The sequence below is a fragment of the Dipodomys spectabilis genome, unplaced genomic scaffold, assembly GCF_019054845.1.
Source record: "Dipodomys spectabilis isolate Male_0828 unplaced genomic scaffold, ASM1905484v1 ptg000256l, whole genome shotgun sequence".
NCBI lineage: Eukaryota > Metazoa > Chordata > Mammalia > Rodentia > Heteromyidae > Dipodomys > Dipodomys spectabilis.
The window spans coordinates 1,752,877-1,770,492 of record NW_024870933.1 but is presented as its reverse complement, the minus strand read 5'-3'; the positions used below and the strand labels follow the sequence as shown (position 1 = coordinate 1,770,492).

Here is a 17,616-nt window from a genome sequence, read left to right as displayed (position 1 = left end):
AAAAGTGTGGCTAAATTAGCAGAGGACCAACTAAGCAACAAACTGAGTAAGTGCAAGGTCTGAAGTTTGAGTTCTGTTACTACCCAACCAAAAGATTATACTGTATTTACCTGCCCAAAAGAACTGTGCAGAACATTAATAAATTTATAAATTAATAAAATTCACCTCAGTCAAGCTCAATAGTTACTATTAGTCAAGGCCCTAAAACGTACACAGATCATAATTAAGATTTGAACATTGTCATTTTCTTCAGGAATGCTTTTCAGCTTGGTAAACCCAGAAAATTTCAAGATTGTTAACATAAACCTATATGATTAACCTCTTAACTGACTTACTTGAAGATTACCACTTCAAGAGACTAAAAGTATCTAGCGGTTAGTACCTCAAACTCTTCTGGAACTCTCTTAAGTATGCTTTTCACATAAAAAAGTGCTCAGTAAATACTTCTGAAGGGCTGGGAAGGTGGCTCAGTGGTAGAGCGCTTGCTTTGCTTGCCTGAGGCCCTGGGTTCGGTTCCTCAGCATCACAGAAGCAAAAAGAAAAAAAGCCGGAAGTGGCTCTGTGGCTCAAGTGGTAGAGCGCTAGCCTTGAGCTGAAGAGCTAAGGGAGAGCGCCTAGGCCCAGAGTTCAGGCCCCACGACCGGACCCAAAAAAATAAATATAAAAAAATACTTCTGAAAATTGGTGATAATCTAGATACAAAGAAGGATTCTCAGAATAATTAAGAAAGATACTCAGAATTCATTACCTGGATTTAGAGTCTACTCAAAGTGGTGGCTCCTATTTCTTAATTTGATACTTTAAAGCGATCTGTTTTACTTTGCCACGCATTTAAAAGAAGTAGATAACTTTAAAAAATTTTTGAGTTCTTGCTACACAATAGGAGAAATAGACCAGAAGATTTTTTTTCAACACCCTCTCAAGCTTATTATTATTTTTCCTTTTATATTACTGTAGAGAAGGTATCACATTATGATGTGTAATTAAGCTAATTCATTTTTCTAAAGTACAAGTCTGGTCATGTCATTTTCAATTTGAAATCCTTCCATGACTTCTCTTGTCACCAGAAGTAGGTCTCGACTCTCAAATGTTTTCCCCATTCTTTCCTGGGCCATGCCTTCTCATGCATCCACCGGTCAGCAGAGCCCGCTGCCAGCCAGCCTCAGCTAAATTGATATCAAGTTTCCTGAACACTCGATGCTTGCTCTCCTCTTTGGAATCTCACGTACTCTTCCTTCTGCTGAAAATTTTGTCACTTCTTGCCTACTTACACAATCACTGAGTTTTTTTCTTTTAAATGATAACCGTTTCCAATAGTTAAAATGTGCATAAAATAAACACTATAGTAAACTTTAATTTATATAAGAGCTATATTTAAGGAACCATGTAACATCTTAAGTGTTAACCCCTTTCTCACATTTTAAAAATTGATTTTAAATCACTGACTGAAGTATGTGTTCAGAGACACAAGATAACTTTCTCCCACTTTCTGCCTCCCTCCACTAAAGAAGCCACCTTCTTGAAAATAGTGTCATTCCCATATATGATTTTATCTGCTTCCTACATAAGTTTATTTCCATAAATACCACATGTACAATTTTACTCTTTGAACGTAAGAAGACTACATGGTTTATAAAAAATGCAAAATAGTTACCCAACAAAAGGGAACACCAAAGAGGAATTTCCTAAAGTTTCTTATGATATGGGCTCTCATAAATTGTACAAGTGTGAGAAATTAAGATTAGTAACAAAAGAGTGTAAGATGAATCTCAAATTTGAGGTAGAATGGAAAAGTGTATTAGACTTAAATAATGTTAATTAACAACGGGTGGAGTTTTACCCATTCCACAGGTCATAGATGCGGTAGGTGGCTGTGTAAGAATATCTCCAAAGCTGTCAGGAAGAAAAGTGAAGTCAGATTAGAAGTTGTTAAAAGCTCCTATCAATAATATATAACCATAGTGCACTCATTCAAGGATCAGAATCCTAAGAGGATTATTTTCACAAAGTCCTAGGAGATTTCAATTGGAATCATGTTTTCATTTCTGGAGTTTTACTGTGGCCTTTAGTGCTATTTGTTCAAATTCCAGAACCAATTTCAGCAATGATTCAACTTTCACTCTATAGAAAAGTTACCCTAATATAAAAAATCTTATCTTGACGCATTCTATCCTAGGAATTCCCCCTTTGTGTCTTATCTGAATTGAAGTAAAGCCACTACAATTTTCACAGTCCACAGGGACTGACCCAGACTTGGGTAAAGGCAATGATGGCTTTTCAAATCGAATAAAGATGTCATCCAACATAATGTTTTGTTACAAACTTCTGCCCTTTCTTTAATCATTTTTAAAAATAACACAAGTTAAAAAGAATAAATAAGAGCTACGTAGTTTAGAGCTACTGAATGAAGTTGCTCTTTTTCTTATTAAGTATATACAACTTTATTCAGAAGGAGTTCCACTTTCAAGAACAAAAAGCCTTTCTAAGATTAAACTGCATGGAAATTAACTATTGGGTTATGATACCAAATAGCTTTGGAATACAGGGATAATTCTCTTTTTTTAATCTTATCAATAGCCCCAAATGAAAAAAGAAGTTCACCAGAAAAAGTATTTTACTACCTTTTGAAAACCAGACAAGAATGCTAACTTAAAAATTATTTGTGCACATTTCAGTTCTGCTTCTTGACTCATTTAATTTTAAATATTAAAGATAGAGAATCATTAGTTACTTCAGTCTTTCTCTTTTATAAACTAAGTGTAAGTTAATAGGAGAAATAGTAGGTACTCCAATTAAATACTTGATACCTTTGAGTAATCACTTTCTAGATATGCAAATTGTCGATCAGGTGATAAGCCATAATTTGAAGCATTCACGCTTTTCTGAAATGATGAAAAGGCTGGTTAGGATAAGAAAACTAAAAGAGAGCCACAGAAATGTGTATTTCTGAAAGAATCCTTCATAATCAATGCATTCCTACATATCTACACATGTAATACAACTGAAGAAAATGTCCCCATGTATCTGGTGTGTACAAAGAAATCTATTAGACTCTGCAGGTGGATACAATAAATGAGACTGACTTTTTCATTTCAAGAAATGTGTAAAAAATAAAATTAGAAATTAGCGATCCTATATAGTATTGCAAAAGCATTTGGGAAGAAGGGATTGAACTGGAGGAAGAGAACAATTGGTTACACAAAGAAGGTTATCTGAGCTTGGACTGAAAGATGAGTAGGCCTTCATGGGGTCATAGAAAGACGAAGGCAGGACCACTTGGACCCCAAAATCATAGCTACCATTTGTTCAGCATATATTCTATAGTAGCACTGACTCTAAGTGCTTCCAAACATTATCTCATTTAATTCTTCTATGGGACGATGTGGCACTGAGGTTTGCACTGAAGGCCGCATTCTTGCTAAGCCAATGCTCTACACTTGACCTGTGTCACTAACACTCATTTATCAGTATTCCTACTTTACAGAGGAAGAAGCAGAAGCCTAGCAAAGTTAGTGCAGTGTAGAACTGTACCTATTTTCAAGAACTAATAAATGATCTACGATCTGAACTTTGATGGACCGGACTGAAGGTTAAGCTTTTTTAACTCTTATTTTATGCTGCATTATTTTCACAGAAGAGGAGAAATGCCAAGATTTAAAAGAAAGCCAAGAACGGCTGTCTAGCTGCAAGAAAACACTGGTTATAATGGGGAGATCGAGCTGGGATGGCTGGTTGGTCCAGAGCAGATGCTAAGAATCAGAGGAAGTCTTTGGTCAGTGAAGAGCTGGCAAAGGTTTCTTAGCAAAAAGTTGATGCTAATACATACCATGGTGCTATTACTCAAAAGGACATATGACTCTCCTGTTTCAATATTATAAAGTACTATATTATTATCTGTAGATTGATGCAGATATTCTTGTCCTTTAAATAAGAAAGAAAGCAACACTTGAAATAATCTGCTTAAGAAGAAATTGATTTATAAGAAAAGAAATCTCTCTTACTTCATAGACTTGCTTTGCTATTCCTCCCTGTCCAGTACATATTGTTCCATCAGATTTAAAATGACCAAATCTGAGATAGGAAGGAAGAAAGGATTCTTTTTTGCGCTTCCCACAAAGATGCTGTATTTGATAGTATCAACCTCATTCTAATGGACTCAGGAAACTTCAAATAAAATTTACTTTTCTCATGTTTCTGATGAGGACAAGCTAGCTCAACATGGCATAATTCTTTTGTAAGAGTAAAAATAAATTATATTTCAGATTTTAATTTAGTTTAACACCTTTTCCATTTGGAGTTCCTTTTCTAAAAAGGAAAATGAAAACATTCTATTTTGTTTAGTAGCACTCTGTACATTCAACTATAATGGCCTAAGCTGTTTGATCTCACCCCTTATTTGATGGAATTTATTTGAGCTTCTAAACTGGAAGAGCTATATGTAAATATCAATTTTATCTAGAGTTTGATGTCCAGGAGATTCCATCTGCTTTCCAGATTGTCTAGCATTGCTCTTTCAATAAATCTCTTGTGACCTCACCAAAGTAGGTGCTTGTCTTTCTTTCTTAAAGCAATGCTAGACATTGAAATCCTTTCAATGGCATTTTCAACTTTTACTATTGTGTTAAAACTCCTACTGATCTCATTACCAGGTGGTAAACCAAGTCTGCATGGTTTTGTCTAAAGTGTTGTGATGGGTACCTGAACTCAACAAATATTTCCTCTTTTGCTCATTTTTACTGACATGGCTTCCATTATCATTGAGATACATTGGTACTAACACCCAAACAAAACCAAATTTAAGATTCTTTCCCCTGAAGAAGATTAGAAGTAAAATTCACTTACCTGAAATCCAGTTTGGAAAAAATGTTTTATAAGAGAATGTCCCATTTAAAATATCCTTCAGTGTGAGTGTTCTCCCTGTACTTTCTTCCGAGGGATGGACTTTGGGGAAGGAAGACATATTATTATTAAAAACAAGGTCACTGAACTCAAGTGAATTCTAAGCCTGGCCTTCATCTGTTTGTTTGTTTTTCCTCCTGAGAGGAGGTGTGTGTGTGTGTGTGTGTGTGTGTGTGTGTGTGTGTGTGTGTGTGTGTGTGTGTGTGTGTGTGTGTGTGTATGTTGTGCTATATATGTGGGTGGGGGATGTGTAGTGTATGTGCACACATGCATGTGTGTGCTGATTGTCGGACTTGATCTCAGAGCCTAGGAGCTTTCCCTTCATTTTTGTGCTCAGGTTAGCACTCTACTACTTGAGCTAAAGTTCTCCTTCTTACTTTTTGGTGTTGAATTGGTGGTAAGCGTCTCATGGAATTTCCTTCCCAAGCTGGCTTCAAACCATGATCATCACATCTGAACCTCCTGAGTAGCTAGGTTAAAGCATTACCCACTGATGCTTGGCCTTTAGATATTATATTAATAAAAGTTTTGCAGACAAGTTAAACAAGCTGTCAAGAGATAGTTTGACCATCTGGAAAGGATAATTGATAGTAATGTTTAGAGGAAGAGGAAGATTGTAGAAGTGGACAATACAAAGACCTTATTCTTCAGTGAGTGAGGAGCTGTTTCATGAAGAGGAAGATCTAGAAAGAGGCCTCAACTACTTTGGGCCCTGCAGAACTAGGATTTCAGACCATGTGGCTGTGACTGAAAACCTAGCCTCTTAAACAGTTCACTGTACTCCTATATTTCACTATGATAATTCATTTTCAATTCAATATATATTAGCATCCCATTTGGTTGAATGAGATCAAAGCCTTAGCAAACATAAGTGATTTTGTTTTCCTGATTTTGTAGCTTTAAAAAAGAAGAAGTTAAAAAAAAAAAAAAGAAGAAGTTGTACCAGACCTAAACAGAACCACATGACCTCTAGCAACGTTTTTACAAATTCTGGGTGTAATGGCTTTCCACAGAAAAACTTACCTATCATAGGTCACACATGAATTTCATCAATAGTAGAAGCTCTCTGAACAACTGTACTTTTTGAACGTGACTTTATTCTCAGAAAAGCTCCTTAAAGGTCCCAAAGGCAATCAGGTATTCCAGATGGATAATGAAGCAAATAACTTCAGAGTCTATTATATTGCTACTGTCATTCTCATTCTTGCCACATTGCCCCTATCCAGGCTTTCAGTTGTAACCTCAAACTTGCAAAAATAGCCAACACCTTAAATAACATTTGTGAATCTGGCATTTGTCCAAGTGAGAATAAAATTGTCAAAGATAGGAGCCATGATATTCTCCCACTACAATTCTTACAAGGGTTCTCATGAATATTCGTTTAAAGACCAAAGATGCAAATCTTAAACTACATACCCCAAGCGGTCTGGAGCGCCCTCTACAGCCCTTCCTGCACTTTTTAGTCTCCAAACATATTGGTTTTTTTTTTGTTTGTTTGTTTTGTTCTCCTCTGACCCACCCCTTCTCTCTGCATGGCTTCTGTTCCTCTTACCATTCCCTCTTTGCTTCATAATTTCTATTCTCTTTCTGATCCATCAGTTAGCTTAAAGTCCCTTGTTAACTAATTTCAATGGTCTCCTCAGTTTCAGAGAATTGGCCCCATTCTATAATTACGTGTACATTCAAGCGATTGTTTTGTCATTTCTCTAACTTTTACTGCATGATCAAAACAAAATCATAAGGTCTAAGATATGTGTCTTACTTTGCTCATCATTATGATTCCAGAGTCTAACATATATGTACTTGCATTTAATACTTGCTGAATGAATGACTGCATGGAATGAAAGGTAGATGATTGGATTAAAGAGATAAATGTACTTTTTTTTGAATTGTCTGCATGGTGTTGGTCAATCTTTGGCATCCTACCTTGCTCACCTACGATACAAATTAATGGGCTAAATGATACTGTGACCCTTTCCACTATTCAATACAAGATTTGGAAAAGTGGCATTCAATCAACTCTATTAACTTTAATGATCATAAATGTATTTCATATGGTTAAAGTAAAATTTTCTCCTAGAAGATACAATCTTCCGATTATTTTAACCCATTTCCTCAGAAATACACATAATCAATACATTTGATAATATCATGAATTTGTTTTCTTTTTTTGGGGGATGGGGGTCCGGTCGTGGGGCCTGAACTCTGGGCCTGGGCGATGTCTCTCAGCTCTTCAGCTCAAGGCTAGCGCTCTACCACTTAAGCCACAGTGATACTTCCAGCTTTTTTCTTTTTGCTTATGTGGTGCTGAGGAATCGAACCCAGGGCCTCATGCATGCAAGGCAAGCACTCTACCACTGAGCCAACTTCCCAGCCCCTGAATTTGTTTTCTTAACTTATCAAAACTTATTTTGATTATTTCATAGGAACACAAGTGGTTGGTGAGCTCGTTTGTAACTGGATACTGAATACTTTATAACACAAAGCTGCCCCATGTTTTAAATATCCATCTTCGTATATTTTCATTTCAACTGAGACTGTATACTCTGCACAATCATTTATAATGAAACATATTTAACTGAAGTGTCTTGTGCAGAATTCATACCATTGATATTGTAAAATCTCACTTAATAACTAAGAATCTTTACAACAATAACATTAGAGAGATTGTTGTGTTTAAATCAATTTTATTTAGCTTTCTTAAGAGCCCATTGCAATCTGTTTATAATGTAGCCAACAGAAAATTATAACACTGTTTATAATGGAGATGATTTTCCTTTAGAGATATATTTTATCTGATATTTCTACAATGATAACATCCAGATGGAAAAAAACCAGTGAATTCATTAGGTTTGGGTACCAAAATAGCTAGATGATTTTATGTTAAAATGTTGTAATATTAATTCAATAAATGACTGTCATTGTGGTGATCTGTTATTTTTTAGGTCTAACATAAGTAATATTTTAGTTATGGCTAATTTCTTATGTCATAATTTTGGCTATTTATGTAAAAAGTAATACTTCAGTTGTGGCTACTTTCTGTCATATTTTTTTCTTGTTTATATATTTTTGTCTATAATTTCCCTCATTTGATAGTATCATGAATTTGTTATGCTTAATTGAAATTGCACAGCTAGAATTAATCTTTTTTTAAATAGAAGGTTAAGTTAGTGAGATAATTCTACTGAAATATTTAACTTTATACTTGCCACATGGTAGTGGCTAGTCCACTACATACAGTTCATACATGTGATCCTTTGTATTACCAGAAGTCATCATATTTGGATCTTAGAAGAGAAAATCTAAGTAACTATAATTCTAATTATATTTTAGATCAATGTATTGATCAATGTAATATAATGTTGATAATTCAATTGAATTATTAATATAATTAGTACTAATGTATATGTTAAAATTTTCAGATTATTTTAAAATCCCTACTTATTTTACTTTTTGTTTCACTAATCATCCTTTTTATCAATTATTTCCAAAATATAGCAACAGTTAGTATTTTACTTTTTAAAAATCTCTAAGCTAAGTAATCCAGGAAGACTTCATTTATTAGTATATTTTATGTATTACTTTCATTAGTCATTTATTTATATGGTTTTATAGTAGTTATAAATGCCAAGAGTTTATATAGAGATTTAGCATATGTCCTGTTATAACTCAAAATATCTGTAAAATATTTTAAAAATCTATTAGTGGTACTACTAATTGCCACAATAAGAAAAATCATCATCAGAACCTAAAAGGTAGGTGTACAAATACATAAAAAGAGTAGATATAGCTGGGTGCCAATGGCTCACGCCTATAATCCTAACTACTCAGGAGGCTGAGATCTGAGGATCTCAGTTTCCAAGTCAGACAGATCAAAAAAGTCCATGAGACTCTTATCGCCAATCAACCACCAGAAGAACATGGGAAGTGGCCCTGTGGCCCAAGTGGTAGCTGTAGCATTGATCTGCAGAGCTGAGGGAAGCGCACAGGCCCAGAGTTCAAGCCCCATGACTAACCCCCCCCCCCCCCTCACCCCCTGTCCAAAAAAAAGAGTAGATGTAAAAATACATATGCAGATGATAAGCCAGCTACATCTGTCTGAGAATGAAGTTAATGTCACAGGCTGATTATTCCTACCCTACTCTTACCTTTGTACACTATCTACCAAATATGCTAATGATTACAAAATATAATTATTTTGGTAAAATATGGAGAGTTTTGACAAGTGATTTTTCTCTTCCTGCTTAAAGTGACCACATTTATAATATATGCAACAATGATTCTACTCCAGGTCATATGTTAGAATGGAAATGAAAATAACACTCAGAATTTCAAATCCAATTATTTGTATACTATACATTAGTAGATAGTACATTACATTAATAGTGAATTATCAGTGTTATTATCATACAATTACGAGTGGAATGATTTTCTACATAACCCTATGAAAATATCTGCAGCCTTTTGTCATTTAAACTTATCTTAATTCATTGAACAGGAATATTTTCCATGTCTATATATTTCTGGTCAAGAATTCGATAAAGCATGTATCTTTAGACATGGAGAAAGAAGTTATGTTTGATGACTTCTTCTTCTTCACCTTCCTCCTCTTCCTCTTGTTCCTCCTCCCTCCTCCTCCTCCTCCTGCTCCTCCTCCTTCTTCTTTGCATAATAACTAGAATAATACCTACATACAGTGGAAGCCCAAGCAATATTTTTGTTCTATGAAAACATAGACTGATTTGGCAACTATGGTTTTTGCTTGCTTTAGATAACTCTTCTTCAGATATAATGCTTGTCTTTATTTTCTACCTTCTAGTCCACATTAAAAAATCATACATGTGTGCATGTGTGTGTGTGTGTGTGTGTGTGTGTGTGTGTGTGTGTAGGTGTGTGTGTGTGTGTGTGTATTCTTCTACTTATATATGCTTTTATATTCAAATGTTTACTCGAATTTTTCTAGGGAGCATGAGGAGGGCTTGTTTAAAAATATAGATTTCTAGGTCTAGGAAGGTGGCTAGGTTGTAGAGTGCTTGCTTTGCATGCATGAGGCCCTGGGTTCGAGTTCTCAGCACCACATAAACAGAAAAAGCCAGAAGTGGCACTTTGGCTCAAGTGATAGAGCGCTTGCCTTGAACTGAAGAGCTAAGCAACAGTGCCCAGGCCCAGAGTTCAGGCCCCACAACTGGCAAAAAAGAAAAAAGAAAATAGATTTCTAGTCTGTATTTCAAACCTACAAGAGTCCTGTAAGTCTTAAATTTTGATAAGCCCAGCGATTCTTCTGCAAAGAATCCCAACTTAATGGTTTCATTAATTTCCCCGCCTCCCCCCCCCCCTTTCAATGTACTCTTGTGCCTATTAATGGAATTACTCCTTGACTATAAATTCCTGGAATTTGTGTGAGCTACATAGCAACCCACACTTCATGGATTTCACAAGAGTAACAGAGATCTTGTATGTCCTCCAATAGTCTCTTCTTTGTGGCTACTACCTTTGCTGATTGGCTGATTGTGTAGAGATGGAGAAAAGGCAAGAAGTCTTTGTGTGGAAAAAGCACATCATACTCTACCACTATGTGTGTATATGTGTATGTGCATATATGTGTGAATATAATACGTGTCTCAAAAAACTGTCCTAAAAATATTCCATTTGTAGTTATTGAATGAATTAATGAAATTTCATGACTTCCTAAAAATATCAAAATATAATCCTTTAGTGGTTTTGGAAAAATAGCTTTAGCATTTGTATTTCCAAAGTCTAGTAGTTTAAAGAAAGTTAAAAGGAATTCAGAAAGTATATCTCTTTTTACAAGTAACTGATATTTACTTCATTAGCAAGCATTTAATTCCTGCAGTACTCTTCAGTTCATTAGGCGCATCTTTACCATAGTTACTCATGTACTGCTGAAACATTCAAATTAACTATGTTTTAATTATTTGCATCTTCAACTTGTTAAGTAAATCTGAAAATGATTTCTATTATGTATGCAAGAAATTGCAATTCACAATGTGATTTACAAGCAATGATTCACGATCCTCCTAATTCTTTCTTAAAACTTTGTGCTTCATTTTTATTTGGGCTTTGTCTGCCATTTAATTATGTAGTCCTAAAAAACTGATGGTAATTGTTAGAGTAGAAACATATTATATTAGCATTAATGTTTATCCTAAAATAAATGAGAAAACATGCTCTGTTAAGTGGGAACACATTGGTTATCAGGACTTACTGTTCTGCTTTCAAACTTGGTTTAAAATTAATGTTTGAAGGCCATCCCAGGAAACAGGTGTGGGACCCCAGGCAAACCACATACATCCTTCTATTGGCTCTGCAGAGAAGCTGGTTTAGATAAGTATCATTTGGAAGAATCTTTCCACCTAGTCTATCAGGTTATGGTTGTTGAAATTATTAGGACGTGAACTATACTGTTTACAAGTTATTAAAATCAAATGTGGGCCCAATGCCAACAACTTTTCAAGCAGTGGATCCAAGATGGTTTTATGCCATAAATAAGAAGTGTTTAAATCTGCCGAGTTTTGTAAATGGCAAGTGTTCTACATTCATTGTGTCCCGTTAAATCTTCACAACAATCCTGTGAGATAAATGTTGTGATGAATATCTTTCACTGATTCGAAAACAGCGATTAGAGAGGTAAACTAACCTGCCTAATGCATTGCACATCAGGCTGTAAAATCCCAGCTCCGTATAATTTTAGAGATTAAACACTCAAACATTGCACTCTAATTCCAAAATAAAGGCATATTTGCAATAAAACCCTGGCATATACCAAATATAAAGAGAAACCTGAGAACCAAACCATGTAAAAAGTGGATAAAATCTTTGTGTCCAGATTCTGGTTGAAGAAAACGTGAGGCAATTTGAGCATGATCGAAGCAGAGATTGCTCCTATAAGGCACTTATTGTCTAGTGTCTACAAATAATTCTGAACATGTCATTCAAATGAATTAGCCTTTTTTTTAAAAAAAAAAAAAAAGTCACTCACTGGCATTTGTACCATTTAAACTAGGGCTAATTGCTTTGTCATGAAAGCTAAAGCTTTCAAATATCATGGTCCTGATCAGCTTAATGCATGAGAACATGAATGGCCAATGCCATCTGGGGACTATGAAGATGAAAGCAAACCTTGGCTATTTTTAAGACTCACTCAGTTTTCTTTGGCAGCTCATTTTCCTCCAACTTCTACTTTGAATTGTGGTGTGGATCTTTTATTGTATTGTTTAAGGCCAAAGGTCATGTAATTCTTCCAGAGTTTGTATTACACATCCCTGGGATGACTCAAACCCTACTACCACTCACGGTGCCTCACCCCCACTGGATTATCCTCTGAAATCTCACCATTATTTAAAAATTCTGCTTTAATACATGCACTTGACTTTCAAGATTATTATGTATAGTAAAGGCAGTCACAACATTCAATGTACATATGTGAAAATGGAACCAGTTGATTTGAGGGGAGAGGGATGGGGTTGGATAGATGGGAGAAGAAGGATGGTAGGCATAAAACTAATCAATATGCATTGATTGTAGTCATAAATGGATATGAAGTAAAACAGCTTTGTATAACTACTTAAATATAATATAAAGAATCATTATATTCAATGTTGACGAGATAAAACTATCTATATTCCTCCCAAGGTATCTTCATATATATGGCCCTACTCTGAGCCATAGTGAACTATGACTTCTCTATTCCCTTACTCCAGTACTGCTAACTCTCTATCCACAACATTTCTCTACTTTTGTCAGCTTTTTTCCCCATTTTTTTCTGCATCCATAAAGGCAGGCCAGATTCTATTTAGGCAAAGCCTAACTATTCCTGTTTAAGTTTTATTTCTAGTATTTCATTTTTGGTATTGATTTGCATTTTTCTAATGACCAATGACGTCAAGAATCATTATGTACTTACTAGTTGCTTGTACATCTTCTTTGGCAAAATGTTTATCTTTTATCCATATTTTCATTGGTTTATTTGCTTGTCTACTTACTGCCTTGGAGTTCTTAAGATATTCTGGCTCTGAGTCCCTTATCAGATATGACTTGCAAATATTGGTTCCTGTTCTGTGGACAGCCTTTCACTTTTTTTTTTTTAATGTTGTTCTTGCTAACTCAAACATGGTATACTTGAGGAATCCCAACTTAAGTATTTTATCTTTTGTTCCTTGGGCTTTTGATCATATTTAAATCACTGCTTAATACAAGGAGATGAGGATTTATTCCTAGGTTTTAAGTTTTTGTTTTTTTGTCAGTCATGGGGCTTGAGCTCTGAGCCTGGGTGCTGTCCCTCAGCTCTTCAGCTCAAGGTGAGCCCTTTACCATTTGAGCCACAGTGCCACTTCCAGTTTTCTGGAGTTAATTGGAGATAATAGTCTCATGGGCTTTCTGCCCAGGCTGGCTTTGAACTGAGATCCTCAGATTTCAGCCTCCTAAGTAGCTAGGATTACAGACATGAGCCACTGGTGCCCGACAGGTTTTAAGAATTTTTATATATTACTTTTTTATCTAAGTCTTGGATTAATTTTTACTTAGTTTTTATGTATGAAGTATGAGGAAGGGAATCAAATGTTGCTCTTTTGCACATGGATATCCAATTGTTCCAGTACCACTAACAGTTAACGTTTCCCCAATTAAACTGTTGTGATGTCTTTATGAAAAAAATCAATTAACCATTATTGTTTATTTTTGGACTTTCATTTCCATTTCATTGATTCATTTATCTATACTTATTTCAATACTTCACAATCTTTTTTTATCTAGTGAGTTTTTGAAACAAGAGTTATGATTTCTCTAGATTTTTTTGTTTTCTTTTAAAAATTAGGTGCTTTTAAAAAATGGATTGAGAATCAGTTTCTGAAACACACACACACACACACACACACACACACACACACACACACACATACTAGAATTTGAATTGAGATTGCGTTTAATCTGTAGACAAATTTTGGGATTATGGCCACTAAAATATTAGTTTACTAATTAGTAAACATGGTTTACCTTTCTATTTTTAATCTTATTTTTAGATTTAGAATATTCATTGCTAATGGTTAGCTATATAAAGATAGATAGATAGATAGATAGATAGATAGATAGATAGATAGATAGATAGATAGATAGATACATCAGTTTTAGGATAAAAATGAATTTTCAGGACTTTCTACAAACAAAATTGTATCATTGGAAAATAGATGAGTATCATTTATTTCCTTTGACTAATTATCTATCTATCTATCTATCTGTCTGTCTAGAATCAACAAAAACTATGTAACAGAAGTAGCTATATTTAACAGAGAGCAGATATATTGTCCATCTTCCAAAGGAAAGCAATGAGTCTATCATTAAGTATCATGTGCCTTTTAAGAGGTGAAGGGATTTTTCTATTTCTAGTATGTTTAAGGTTTTATCATAAAAGAGGATTGTATTTTGTCAACTGCTTTTTCTGTTACTATTTTAATGATTATGTGGGTTTTGTACTATCAATCAGTAAGATTTTTTTAAATGTTAAACTGAAATATTTGCTTGTTTTAGTTCAAGCAGATGAGGGTAGAAGAAAAAGAACAGTCCAGGATAAAGACTTCAACTTACTGCTTGCAGAATTAAGAAGAACATTTTTTTAATTGAAATACATCAAACAGAAGTGACTACTAATCATCTTTGATTAGATAGATATACTTAGAATAGAAAAGACAATAAAATTCTAAATATATTTATCAAGCATTTTTACTACCTATAAAAATTTTTACAAAAAAAGTAATAGCTAATATTCATCAAATGTCTGTTTGTCACTATGTGGTGATACTTACTTTCAATTAAATCCAAGGAAATGACAAAGAACTTCTATAATCCTTTCATTGAGGTTGAAGAATTTAGAAAACATCAATTATGAAGCAACAAAGATATATAGAATATATTTGAAAAATTCTGGAACCTCTGTAACTTTCTAATTCTTTGTTGTTCTCACATCTCTAATTCTTTTTAAAGAGAAATAACAATGTGTTCTTCTTGGGATCAACACAGATAAAGGAATCAAGGAGCTTAGCTTTTGCTGTCTGTATGACTACATCTTCACAAAGCAGGAAGGGAAATGCCTCTGAGAAAGATCCTGACGAAACAGTGAATGAAGTTCAGACAAAAGAAAATCAACTAGAAGGCACTATAGTAGGCTATATATTTGTGCTATTCATATTGAAACTTGGTAAGGAGGTAAAGATTGAGATTATATGTATTAAACAAAGGCTTATATGTATAAGTAAACATGCATTGGCAATGCAAATATGATGAATTTCTTATTAGAAACTATAGTTTAAATTCCCTGCAGTACCTGTAGATGTTGAGACAGGCCCCCAAGAAAATCCACATATTTTTGTTTCACAAACTTTTACACATTGGAGAGAAAACTACAATTTTAAATATTGCAGAGTTTCTTTAAGAATCAGGTGCTAATTCAATAGATTGGACTCAAAGGATCAGATACTTGTCTACCTGAAAATTATACATTCAAGGAAGTGTGGCTACAAAGTGACTGGTGAGAGATTCTGAGGTTAAAATAAACTAGACTTCAAATTTTATTGAAAAACCTATAGAGACACTACACACATCTCAACAGCCTAACATGAATCTGTGCTAGCCAATAACAGGAAGTACAGATGTAAGAACATTGTCTTTACCCTTCTACCCTACACTCATTTCTTATTCTGTGAAAATCCCAGGAGTATTTTGGATTTTTCAACTTCTTGTGTGCTTCATTTCCATTTTTGAACTCATGCATTCTTAAGCTTGATCTTCCTTTATTATTAGTTAACTTTTAGCCAAAGTTATTTCATATCTTAGCTGTCAGAAACATTGAGTATTTGTTAGCAAAAACTTTCCCCTTTTTCCTAGACCCTAAGGGATATGGCCTGTTATTATTGAATTCTCCCTCTCCCCTCTACCATACATCCTTTTTATAAGATCAATTTCTCTACGTTTTTCATAAAAATCCTACTTCTTTAATGTTAATAATGATTAGTAGACAAAGAATTCAGAAATAGTCTCAGTATCAGCTCAGATATTTTTTTATTCTCAGTGAACTCAAAATTTAATCCTTTTTGTTAAAGGATTTAACTTACCACTAATAATAATGCCTGCTTAATTGTGTTTTATCTTCTAATTTAATGGCTCATTGCTACTGTAGCCAGCATAACAACTTTCACATTTTCATTCAGATATTCTTGAGATCTCTATTCTTAACTTCTGTAAGATTTTTCAAGAACTATTTGGTAGTAAAATATCCTCCACAGATTGTTTTTTAACTTTTTCGTCTTACTTGTTTTTACTTTCTATAAGGAAAACCTATTAACAAAAATCAATGCTAGTTAAAAATACTGACTTTCAAGCTATGTAAAGATCTACTTCACATGTATTTGGGGGATGGTGAGGGTGATGTGCAACAGTTCTAAGATTTTTCTATTACTATATAAACTCTGTAAACCTCTTCCAACCCTTCTTTATATTCTTCTGTATTTCTGGTTTTGCACAACAACCTATCTGTAAGCTTATATGTCTTCTTAGAAATAACAGCCTTAATTTGGAAATAAGCACTTAGGAAAATCTTCAACTGCTTGTGATCACACATTAGTGCATTTCCCAACTATTCTCGGCAGATTGAGCAAATCAGGGATCTCTCTTACCTCTCGAAGGACGTAAGACAATGCACATCACCAATAAAGCAAGCCCAGCCGAGGCAGAAACTCCAAACACAATCTTTATCCATGTCTACATAAAATAAAGAAAGTTAGGCATCTACACTGTTCCTGTTAAATAAACAGCCCAAATGGTAAGATTTTGTTTACACTTAAATCTTATTTCTCCTTCCCTATAAAGCTTTCGATTGTCTTCCACTGATCTGGTGATAATTACTGGAATTCTTCCAGCTCAGCAGGGACAAATATTTCTGCAGTACATTTAGAACAATTTCCCAATCCTGACATGCTCCAGGAAGTAAATGCATACAGATCCTCACTTTCTAAATAACAGAAAACTTTGTTTATAGGCAATCCAGACAACCTCCATACTTTTTAAACACTACCTGAGGCTGCAAATACTAACCTTCATTCTTCCAGATGTTTTTGAAAGTTAGCTAGTTTTGACTGCAGAACGTGGGTCACTGGAGTTGTGAAAATGTTGAAAAGAAACAAGTCGGTCTTCTGAGTTGGAGGCTGAAGTCAGGACAAGAGTTTCTTCTTTCCACGGACTTTTGAATACCGTGCCAAATTTCAAAAGATTTCTGTAAAATTAGAAACAGATTTTGGGGGCGTTCTTGGCCTTGAAATGAACTATGAGTGGCTCAGGGGAAGTTTTAAAGCTTTTTCATCTCTATAAATCCAACACCAACTTCTGCTTACATTGACATACAGAGTTTTTTTTATTTTGTTATTTTTGCATCCAAGTTTGTTTCGTTTTCCCTAGCAGTCATTCATGAACTGTTTTGGTAACACAGTAGGTTTTGTACAATCTTTTTTATTTACAGCCAAAATATGAATTTTTAACAATAAAAATTTCTTGATCTGCACATTATACATAAGTCGAACTTTTAACATAGGAAGGACATTAAAACCACATAAGACTTTCCGAGAACTACAACATATAACTGCACATTTTCTTCCACTGGGAGATTATGAGGCACAGCCGACAGAAATGTTTTTCTCTCAGCACAATTTCTTT

The 17,616-nt window shown here is 34.5% G+C and overlaps 1 protein-coding gene across 2 annotated transcripts in view; it reads right to left on the bottom strand.

Moving 5' to 3' along the window:
- LOC122124965 (fibroblast activation protein alpha) overlaps positions 1-17,204 on the bottom strand; it is a 70,536-nt gene extending 53,332 nt beyond the window's left edge. For both annotated transcript variants that reach the window (XM_042699488.1, XM_042699489.1), the window contains exons 1-6: positions 17,002-17,204; positions 16,584-16,668; positions 4,843-4,941; positions 3,827-3,921; positions 2,808-2,882; positions 1,841-1,893 (exon numbers count right to left, since the gene is read on the bottom strand). In XM_042699488.1, the coding sequence (XP_042555422.1) occupies positions 1,841-1,893; positions 2,808-2,882; positions 3,827-3,921; positions 4,843-4,941; positions 16,584-16,668; positions 17,002-17,007 (413 nt within the window). In that variant the 5' untranslated portion in view covers positions 17,008-17,204. The remainder of the gene's footprint in view (positions 1-1,840; positions 1,894-2,807; positions 2,883-3,826; positions 3,922-4,842; positions 4,942-16,583; positions 16,669-17,001) is intronic.
- Positions 17,205-17,616: the final 412 nt, after the last annotated feature.